General features: G+C 38.6%; 1 protein-coding gene across 1 annotated transcript in view; it reads right to left on the bottom strand.

The window, feature by feature from the left end:
• Positions 1-11561, bottom strand: part of syne1b (spectrin repeat containing, nuclear envelope 1b) — a 124453-nt gene that overhangs the window by 86623 nt on the left and 26269 nt on the right. Inside the window, exons 33-50 of the mRNA XM_029426616.1 lie at positions 10032-10287; positions 9855-9953; positions 9282-9469; positions 9076-9199; positions 8674-8840; positions 7269-7422; positions 6312-6937; positions 5674-5853; positions 5147-5297; positions 4886-5044; positions 3225-3407; positions 2340-2441; positions 2037-2240; positions 1746-1953; positions 774-886; positions 553-583; positions 377-494; positions 129-294 (exon numbers count right to left, since the gene is read on the bottom strand). Of these exons, the coding sequence (XP_029282476.1) occupies positions 129-294; positions 377-494; positions 553-583; positions 774-886; positions 1746-1953; positions 2037-2240; positions 2340-2441; positions 3225-3407; positions 4886-5044; positions 5147-5297; positions 5674-5853; positions 6312-6937; positions 7269-7422; positions 8674-8840; positions 9076-9199; positions 9282-9469; positions 9855-9953; positions 10032-10287 (3229 nt within the window). The remainder of the gene's footprint in view (positions 1-128; positions 295-376; positions 495-552; positions 584-773; positions 887-1745; positions 1954-2036; positions 2241-2339; positions 2442-3224; positions 3408-4885; positions 5045-5146; positions 5298-5673; positions 5854-6311; positions 6938-7268; positions 7423-8673; positions 8841-9075; positions 9200-9281; positions 9470-9854; positions 9954-10031; positions 10288-11561) is intronic.

The raw sequence follows: 11561 nt of genomic DNA, 5'->3' as shown, positions 1-11561 counted from the left end.
ATATACAGTGTATATATATATACAGTGTATATATATATATATATATACAGTGTATATATATATATATATATATATTATATAATATATATATATATATATATATATATATATATATATACACTGTATACAGTCTGTAGGCAACCTTTCTTTGAGTACTTCCTGCTGATACTCTTCCACTTGCTCCAGCGCAGCCTTCTCGGGCCGTGCTGCTGCTTCGCCTCCAGCAGGTCTGAGCTCATCCTCTTCTCCATGTGCTCCAACCACCAGCGGAGCTTCTTCAGGCGACCCTCGAACCTGCACAGAGTTTGAGATGCAGCGCTCAGAACGGTTTGTCCTACGAAGTGCTCTATGGCAGCGCTCCGCGTGCGTCTCTTACCCCCTCATGAGCGACGCACTGTCCTCCAGGATCTGCTGGTTCTGCCTGCACTGCTCCACAAAGCTGTCCCAGTCCTGCTGGATGGAGGACAGGTGCTGCTGGACCTGCCCCGCGCTGGCTTTGGGAAGATGGAGCAGGAGCTTCTCCCCTTCCTCACAGACCTGAGTGAGACGCACCTCCCCCCTCCTCCACACGGTCCATGGCGCCCTGACGGACGAGAGAAAGATCACTTTGCATTTCTAACTCCACCATCGGAGACGCTTTATGAATTAGTTTTTGGTGTTTTGGTGCATAACATAAACATAGAGCACATTTTATAAAGGAAAGCAAAGTATAAAATAGAAGATACAAGGAATGATTTGGATATTGTTGTTGTTGTAGATTAACACAAAGTTACCTTCAGTTTCTGTAGTTTGCGTTCCACAATCTGAGTGTCTCCAGATCTGTCGGAGCATTCCTTCACGATCTCCCTCTGCTCTGAGAGCCAGCGATGGAAGTCCTGCACCAGATCTAAGCGGGGGAGACATTAAATATAATGTATATATATATATATAATGTATATATATATATATAATGTATATATATATATATATATATATACATTATATATATATATACATTATATATATATATAATATAATGTATATATATATATAATGTATATATATATATTACATATATACATTATATATGTAATGTATATATATAAATGTGTATATATATTACACCATTATATATATATATATATAATGTATAATATATCTATATTACATTATATATATATATATATAAATATATACATTATATATATATATATATATACATTTATAGTATATTATATACATTATATATATTATACACATTATATATATAGATATACATTATATAACGTATATATATATATAATGTATATATACTTATATACATATATATATTAATTATATATATATAGAGTTATATATATATATATATAATGTATAATATAGATATATATATAAATGTATATATATATATATATATATTACATATATACATTATATAGGAGCGCATGCTGCAGGACTTCCTGCAGGTGGAGGTGATGCAGCGTTCTGACCTTCACAGAGTTTCTTGGTCCTTCATAAATTCCTAATCTAACCCTCTTTACACTTGTTCTGTACATTAATTATTAAAATCGAATTAATCTGTTTAATTATCATCACATTTAAATAGAGATGACGGGTATTTTCCCTGTCCGTCACGATGACACCGAGAACGTCGAACAACCTTCTCGTGCAAAAGCAGGAACTCAGAGGAAGCTTGAGCAAGTCTCTGGTCACAGGAACAGGAAGTAGGAACCTTATGATTACAGAGTCCAGATGATCCTCCTCACCAGTGAACTGCTGCTGAAGGCCGTTCTGCAGAGACGCCAGCGTCCTGGCAGAGAGCTGGTTCACACACTCGTACGTCTTGATGAGGTCTGTGAGCGCTGAGCCCAGAGCAGCCAGCTCCTCAGACGGATACTTCCTGCACAGCGTGTTGAGGCTCTCCCTGGTGGAGTCGATGCTGCCCTGCTGGTTCTGCAGATCCTTCTGAAGGTCCTTTAAACACGTAACAATGTAGTTTAGTTTGTGAGCCTCCTCATGTTCTCCGTGAGGAACCAAGGATGTTATTCAGGACGCACCTTCACTCTGCAGATGTCCTCAGGATCAGAGCCGCTGGGAGAAGAAACAAGAGACTCCTCGATGCTTCTCAGCCACGCAGACATCTGGGAGATGTAGTCCTCCAGCTGCTTCCTCTGGGACGTGAAGTCCAGCAGGTTTGCTATGGCCTGCTCATGCAGCTTCTGAGCACTGCTGATCTTCTTACGAAGCTCATTCTCCAGCACCTGGTGCAGGTGCAAGCAGACACGATGCATGCGGAGAGCAGGGTTAATATCTGGATATAGTATAACAAAACATGATTATTATTATAATCATCTTCATACCTGTAATTTAGCGGGGGTCTCCGGACTCTCACTGCACTTCTTCAGCTCTGACACTTTGTTCTGCAGAGTTTCCAGGTTCTGCTCCTTCTCAACCATTTCCAGCTGAGGATGCATCAGATGAGTAAAGATCATTTATTACAGCAAGAACTTGTGACGTTAGTCTTTGCACTACTCATACTAATAATTCACAAAGTGATAGTGAAGTATTGCAGAAGTGATAGTCCTGGTTCCTGCTACAGTCCATTCAGAAACTAACCCAAAGAAAAGGAAACTTTGACGTTCAGAAGAAGAAAAACAGTCAATAAAAAACCTTCCTGTAACTAACGCCACAGGGGGCGCCGAAGAGAAACAGAGAGCTTAGAGATTATTATTATATTGTATTGCAATATTATTTTATTATTATATTACTATATTACTATATTATTATATTGCTATATTATTTTATTATTATATTACTATATTATTATATTACTATATGATTATTATGTTATTATTATATTACTATATTATTATATTACTATATTATTATATTACTATATTATTATATTACTATATTATTATATTATTATATTATTATATTACTATATTATACTAATCCTTCACATTATATTATATCAATATAAACAATCTTTTTAATAAAAACATCCTGTTATGTACATCGTACATACATCATGTTTAATAATAATATTAATAATTATTCTAATTATATTAACAATAATAATTAGAATCACAATAATGATGATAATAATAATAATAATAATAATAATAATAATAATAATAATAATAATAATAATAATAATAATAATAATAATAATAATAATAATAATAATAATAATAATAATAGGAAGGAGGTGAAACAGTGTGACGATGACATCAGAAGCGTACCTGTAGCGCGTTAAGCCTCACAGACACCTTGTGGCTGTCGTTGAGGTTGTTCAGACTCTCGTTCAGCTCCGTCACGCAGCTGCTCGTCCAGCTCTCGGTGTCCTCGCTGATCCGACGCACTTCCTCCCACAGAGACAGACTGTGGTTCAGCCGACAGATGTTATCGTCCGTCTTCTCCGACGCCTGAGAGGAGCAGGAGGTCACATATATGAAATGTTATATATATATATATATATATATATATACAGTATATCTCAAAAGTGAGTACACCCTTTAGATTGTGAGCATGAGTGCTGCCGGCACTGGGGAGCTGCATTTCATTGAGGGACACATGAATTCCAATATATACTGTGACATCCTGCAGCAGAGCATGATCCCCTCTCTTCGGAAACTGGGCCGTAGGGCAGTTTTCCAACATGATAATGACCCTAAACACACCTCCAAGATAACAACGGCCTTGCTGAAGAAGCTGAAGGTTAAGGTGATGGACTGGCCAAGTATGTCTCCAGACCTAAACCCAATTGAGCACATGTGGGGCATCCTCAAGAGGAAGGTGGAGGAGTGCAAGGTGTCCAACATTCCGTGCGCTCGTGATGTCGTCGTGGAGGAGTGGAAGAAGATTCCAGAAGACAACCTGTGCAGCTCTGGTGAATTGCCATGCCCAGGAGGGTTAAAGCAGTGCTAGATAACAATGGTGGTCACACAAATATTGACACTTTGGGCACAATTTAGACATGTTCACTATGGGGTGTACTCACTTTTGTGCCAGCTGTGTAGACATAACAGCTTTGTTACTGAGGAATTTCAAAGGACAATAAAATCTATACTGTTATTCAAGCAGCACACTGACTACTTTAAGTTATATCAAGTGTGCAGTAGGAGAATGTAGCCCCTGAAAATGGAGAGTAACAGAATCTTTGCAAAAGCGAAAGGGGGGACGCACGGGAGAAGATGACGGGAGAGAGAGCAGAGAGAGAGAGAGAGGAGAGAGGAGAGAGAGAGAGAGAGAGAGAGAGAGAGAGAGAGAGAGAGAGAGAGGAACACACGAGAGGTAGAGAAGAGATAGAGATAGATAGAGGAGAGATAAGAGTATACACACGAAAGATATAGGAGAAATAGAAAAGGTGTTGTATATATATATATATAATATAATATATATGATATATGTGTGTATATATTATATATATATAGATATATAATATATATATATACAGTGGTATATATATATTATATACAGTGTATATATTATATATATATTTATATTATATATATACACACTATATATATATATTTATATATAGGTGTAGTATATATATATAATATAACGTGTTATAGTATATATATATATACAGTGTATATATTATTATATTATATATTATATATACAGTGTATATATATATATATATACTATCCAGTGTATATTATATATTATATATATATATAATATATACTATCTATAATATATACAGTGTATATATATATATATATATACAGTGTATTATCATATATTCTATACAGTGTATATATATATATATATACAGTGTATATATATATATATATATATATATATATATATATATATATATATATATATATATATATATATATATATACACTGTATACAGTCTGTAGTGTTGGATCAACCCATCCTGCTGACTCACATCCAGCCACTGGTCCACCAGCGTGTCCGTGTCCTCCTGCAGCAGCTGAGCCTGACACTCGGGGATCTTCTTCAGCTCAGTCACCAGCTGTTTCCCTTTGCTGGAGAAGCGGTCCAGCTCGTGCTGCCTGCTGGCCATCTCCACCTTCACCGCCTCGTGCTGCAGACACACAGAAACCCGTTTATCCATTCTGAAGAGCGTCACAGGTACGACAAAGTGAGATGAGGCACTGAAAAGACAGAAGAAGAGTTTCCCCCTGACCTTGGTGAGCGACCTCCTGGTTTCCTCGTGGTCCTTCAGCACCGAGCTGATGTCCAGCAGCGGGACGCAGCTCTCCGTGACGCTGCTGATGGAGGATTTCAGGGTTTGGTATTCTCTCATGAGCTCCACGAGGACGTTGCACTGCTCCTGTCTGTCAAAGAAGGGGGGGGGGGGGTGAGAGTCTGATGTGATGGGTTAGGGTTATTATTAAGTGTTATTAGTGTTCACAGTGACCTTTGACTTTTGACCACCAAAGTCTAAAAACAACATTTCATCTGTGAAGCTGGGGGGGGTAAGTGATCTAACGTTATATTTGTCAGGAGGATCTTTAGCCTCTTGTGGCCAGAACGAGTATTACAACAACAAACACTGACTTCACCTGTTCAATACATTTAAGATTAAAGGCTTCTTGTGCCTTTAATGACAGCACAGTTGTATGAGGAGGGGGGAGGAGGGGGGACATGCAGCAAAGCCCCCCCCCACGAGGACGCTCTGACAGGTGAGCGACCTGGAACCTCCCTCAGTACCTGTCTGTGATCAGCCTCTTGGTGTCCTCCCATGTGGCCTCCAGCAGGCTGATTTCTCTCAGCACCTCCCCGGCCAGCTCTGCGTCTCTGTGGGCCAGCTGGCTGCCTTTGTCCCTGAGCCACTGCTCCTCGTGCTGGTGGGACTGCAGCTCGTCCTCCAGCTGGTTGAAGAACCGCAGCCTGACAACATGTGAGCACAACTTACTGTACCTGCAGCATGGACCTCACATAACACATCCACAGATGTTCTGTACTGTGATACAGTGCAGATTATATTCTTTATTATTCATCCATATGTTGAGAAAGAATTCATCGTTAAAATACTTTTTCCTGCAGAAAAGTATTTTCTCTGTTTTACATTAAAGTGAAGGTCTTTGGGTCCTTGAAATCCTTGAGTTTGTGGATTTGATGGAAAAAGGATGGTCTTTAAAGTTTTTAAAAACAGACATGGGTCATTGAAAGTGCTTGAATTCATATATTTTGTGCAAGAACAGAAATTCTTGTGTTTTCTGTGTTTCATGGTGTGTGAACCCTGCACTGACACCACAAGACGTTTAAAGACTTCAGGACTCTGAGGCACTATGATGAGCAGACCTTGGACCCTAAACCCTGAGTGTAGATGAGAGAAGCTGCATTACCTCTGCTGCAGTGCGTGCAGGCTGGGCTCCCTGAAGCTCTGCTGGTCTCCCTTCTCTTCTATGTCCTCCACAGCTTTGAGCAGCTGCTCTTTGCGCTGTCTGAAGGAAGTCCACAGAGAGCCCAGAGCTTCCGCCTCACTCTGCTTGGTACCGAGCAGGTTCCTCACGGCGTCCAGCTCGGCGCTGAGCGAGTCGGCCAGCGTGCGGCACGACTTACGAGGACCCTCGTCGGCACCGATGTGGAGGTGGCTTTTGCAGAGGCTGCTGTCCAGGTTGACGGCCAGAGTCTCGAGCTGGCTGATGTCTGGCACGATGGTGGCCAGCTCCTGCTGCAGCTCCTCCACTCTGCCCCGGTCCCAGCTCCCAGCGCTCTCCACAGTCTGCTTCAGACCCCGCAGGACTCCTGCAGCCACGCCGTGGGTCTGCAGGAAAGCCTGGAGCCTCTGGAGGCACTCTAACTGCAGCTCGCAGAGGTGCCGGGCCTCCAGGTACGGCTGCAGACAGCCGTCGGCTCGGCTGCGCAGCAGCTGTGCGTCGCTGGCCTCACAGAAGTGACACAGCTTCTCCGTCTGCTGCTCCAGGCTCTGTCTCACGCTGCTCTGCTTCTGCAAGGCCGCCTGGCTCTCCTGGGTCATGAGAGAGAAGAAGAAGTCACTGTAAGACGCTTCCTGCTTCTATCAGCTGGTGATGGAGGCTTTAATGTGCTGCAGAAGAAGAGAGCTGCATGTGACATGATGAGGAAGGTCATGTGCTTCAATCTGTTCTGATAAACTTTTTCAATTAGTGTAAAGTAAGATTAAATAAATAAAATAAATCTTGAACTGTGTTTAAAGGTGTTTCCTGTAGAAGGTAGTGAATCGACGATGACCTGCAGGAGGAACAACGGTATTTCAAGATGATTGGCGTCTCCGCTGAGCGTGCGTTCTGAAACATGCTGATGAGCGTCTGTGTTCTGACCTTAACTTGGGAGGCGGCGGGCTGCAGGTCGCTGATGTTGACCTGAGGAGCTGAGTGCAGGTTTGAGAGCAGCGTCTCGCTCCACGAGGAGAATCTGAGCAGCGCCTGGTCCAACTGCTCCACCAGCGAGAGGTGGTTCTGAAGGTCCCGCACTCTGGGGACAAGACAGCAGCGCAGGGACCAATCAGGACGCACAAGCTCAACTCACTGTCACACGACGTTTAGCTGATTCAACATGCAACACCTCCAACATCCAGATCTGAGGCATAAATATGTTTAAATAATGTTGCCAATTATTCATATTAAATGTGACAAATATAAAACTGAGGTATAAACACAAATCTTATTTAGTTTCTTCCTCTTTACTGAAAACATTACTTATTAAACTATGAAAGTGTAATAAACTTAATATTAATGAAATAAATGTCACTTCTTCAAAAGACTTATTGTTTATTTTGAGATTTGAGATTTATTAGTTAGAAATAACCAAAATAAAATAAAATACAACTAAAAAACTAAAACAAATATTAGAAGAAAAGTTGTAAAATATATAAAGAAAAAAATTAAAATAAAATAAAGAATATAAATAAAATAAATAAAATAAAGAATATAAAGAATATAAAGAAAATAAAGAAAATAAAGAAAATAAAGAAAATAAAGAATATAAAGAAAATAAAGATAATAAAGAAAATAAAGAATATAAAGAAAATAAAGATAATAAAGAATATAAAGAAAATAAAGAATATAAAGAAAATAAAGAAAATAAAGAAAATAAAGAATATAAAGAAAATAAAGAAAATAAAGAAAATAAAGAAAATAAAGAATATAAAGAAATAAGATAAAAAATAAAGATAATAAAGAAAATAAAGAATATAAGAAAATAAAGAATATAAAGAAAATAAAGAAAATAAAGAATATAAAGAAAATAAAGAAAATAAAGAAAATAAAGAAATAAAGAATATAAAGAAAATAAAGAATATAAAGAAAATAAAGATAATAAAGAAAATAAAGAATATAAAGAAAATAAAGAAAATAAAGATAATAAAGAATATAAAGAAAATAAAGAATATAAAGAATATAAAGAATATAAAGAAAATAAAGAATATAAAGAAAATAAAGAATATAAAGAAAATAAAGAAAATAAAGAATATAAAGAATATAAAGAATATAAAGAATATAAAGAAAATAAAGAATATAAAGAAATAAAGAATATAAAGAATATAAAGAATATAAAGAATATAAGAACACATCTGTGTTATTGAGGAGGTATACTTTATATTTTAAATATCTCCACCTGAGATAAATGTTCTGCTCCTGACGACTTGATGAATCAAACTTTAAAAGTCTGGTTTGTATTTGAAGATAAACGTCCCTGTGTATCAGATGTTGTGTTACCCGACGTTACCTTTGAGGGAGGACCTGGTTCTGAACATGTAACCTCCCGTGCAGAGCGTCCAGCTCGTCCTTCAGCCGCCGCTCTCTGTCCTCCGAGGCGGTCGGACACAAAGACATCCCCAAACACAGCAAGTCAGCGTGAGCCGGCTGCAGGGACTGGACCTCACAGTGCAGCGCCTGCAGGGAGACACACTTCTTAAAACAACGTGTGTGTGTGTGTGTGTGTTATTTATTTATTATGTTCTGGAGGCAAAACTCTTTTCATGTCGTCATATATGGAAACAATAATCTGATGCAGGCTCAGGAAACAAGAAGGAAACTTTATGCACAACTAAAGTGTTGTTTGAATTGATGTTTGCAGGTGACTGTGAGGCTTCTCTGTGCTCTGCAGAACTGTGTGTGTGTACTGCACCTGCAGATCTTGGATCTCCGTGCGCAGCTTCGTTTTATCAGCTGACAGAAACTGAGTCTCTGGTTTGGACGCAGATTCACTTCTCTCCAAACAGGAAACAAAGTTCGAACGCTGTTTCTCGAACCTGAAACACGTCAACACACATTTAGACTCATTAGTTTACATCAACTGCAGACGACAGTGATGTATCTGTTTTACTTCCTTACTTCTGCCAGACAGAGAGCAGGTTCTCCAGCGTGCTCTGTTTGTCCTTCGCTTCCTGCAGGTTCAGCTCGTATCTGGTGTGCAGCTCCGTCACCGTCCTCTCCGCCGCCGCTCTGTCGCTCAGTCTCCTGGCTGCAGCCGACAGAGACAGCAGGGATCCCTTCAGCTTCTCCTGATGCTGACACACATCCTGCAACACACACACACACACACACACACACACACACACACACACACACACACACACACACACTTTGTAAGTTACAGGAGCACAGTACATGTTTCCTCGAACATGGAGATATATAATTACATAACATGCGTGCGTGTTGTTGCTCTACAGCTGGAGATATTTGTTTATTTCTCTATAATTCCACTTGAAACTTTTCACTCTGCACTGAACTTCTTAACTGAATAAAAGGACACATTTGATTTGTCAAGTATTTAAATGTCATGTGGTTATTTATAAGCAGACAACCTGCTGTATGTGGTCCAGGTGTGTGTGTTGTTATCAGCATGCACCAGGACAGAGGAGTGTTACCCAGTGAAGCATCCCCGAGTGTCAAAGTGAAACCCACCATGTGCATCTGCAGAGCTCCGTAGGTGTCGGAGGAGGAGGTGCAGGATTTGATGGGATGCTCCAGTTTAGTGTGCAGCTCACTGAGAGACGCTCGCACCTGGAAGAGAGTCGAGATGAGCTGAGTGTCCACGTCAACGTTATTCAGGATATCTTAAGTCTCAAGGAGCCCGTTTACCTCGTCCAGGCTGGTGTGGAACTTCTTCTGGTGGGAGGAGCTTTCCTCCAGCTGCCGGTCCAGCTGCTGCACGCTCTCCTTCAGCTCCTCCCAGTACCGGCCGATCTGCGTGAGCCGGGCCTTGATGCGAGCCGCTTCCCCCGAAGACACAAACTGAGCGAGTGCCTGAGAGTCGACCTCCAGCCGGCAGGGAAGCTCCGCTCGCTCCTGCAGCTCCGAGCCAACAGCCTGCACGGGACGCAATAACACACACGCACTTATGGATCGTTATTGTCAGTGAACATTAATAAAAACATTTAAATCCCAGCAAAACAAATATTAAATATGTTTCAAAGAGTGAATATTATGATCAGCTGTTCACTTATTTATTTCTAACTAATAAATGTTATTTTTTTGTCTGTTTTTCAATCATTTATTATTATTTTTCCAGTTTTTTTTTTTTTGGGTTTATTGTATTATTATTATTTTCTCACTTAATATTTCATGTCACATTTAATGTATTTAAATGTGTTTACAGTAATACTATAATAGTAACGGGGGGTCTTTATCTGTGATAAGAAGGTCCTCCTTGTATACAAAGCCCTAAACGGAACCGCACCAAGTTACACTGCCAACTCTCTAATAAACTATGTGCCCCCAAGAACATTACGATCATCCACTACTGGTTTATTAAATGTTCCCAGAAACATCCAAAAGAAAATTGGGATGCAGCCTTTAGCAATTATGCACCAAAGCTATGAAACTCTTTACCTGCAGACATTAGGGAGGCAAGCTCGCTCAATATCTTCAAAAGTAAACTGAAGACATATCTCTTTACTTTAGCTTTTTAATAGTGATATTTTATATATTTTTACTTTAGCCTTTTAATGGTGATATTTTATATCTCTTTACTTTAGCCTTTTAATGGTGATATTTTATTTCTCTTTACTTTAGCTTTTTAATAGTGATATTTTATATATTTTTACTTTAGCCTTTTAATGGTGATATTTTATATCTCTTTACTTTAGCCTTTTAATGGTGATGTTTTATATATTTTTACTTTAGCCTTTTAATGGTGATATTTTATATCTCTTTACTTTAGCTTTTTAATAGTGATATTTTATATCTCTTTACTTTAGCCTGTTAATGGTGATATTTTATATCTCTTTACTTTAGCCTTTTAATAGTGATATTTTATATCTCTTTACTTTAGCCTTTTAATGGTGATATTTTATATCTCTTTACTTTAGCCTGTTAATGGTGATATTTTATATCTCTTTACTTTAGCCTTTTAATGGTGATATTTTATATCTCTTTACTTTAGCCTTTTAATGGTGATATTTTATATCTCTTTACTTTAGCCTTTTAATGGTGATATTTTATATCTCTTGACTTTAGCCTTTTAATAGTGATATTTTATATCTCTTTACTTTAGCCTTTTAATGGTGATATTTTATATATTTTTACTTTAGCCTTTTAATGGTGATATTTTATATCTCTTTACTTTAGCCTTTTAATGGTGATATTTTATATCTCTTTACTTTAGCCTTT

This window comes from Cottoperca gobio, unplaced genomic scaffold, assembly GCF_900634415.1.
Source record: "Cottoperca gobio unplaced genomic scaffold, fCotGob3.1 fCotGob3_212arrow_ctg1, whole genome shotgun sequence".
NCBI classification, from domain to species: Eukaryota; Metazoa; Chordata; class Actinopteri; order Perciformes; family Bovichtidae; genus Cottoperca; species Cottoperca gobio.
Note: the sequence above shows the minus strand (reverse complement) of the source record. Positions and strands in the feature narration are given on the sequence as shown.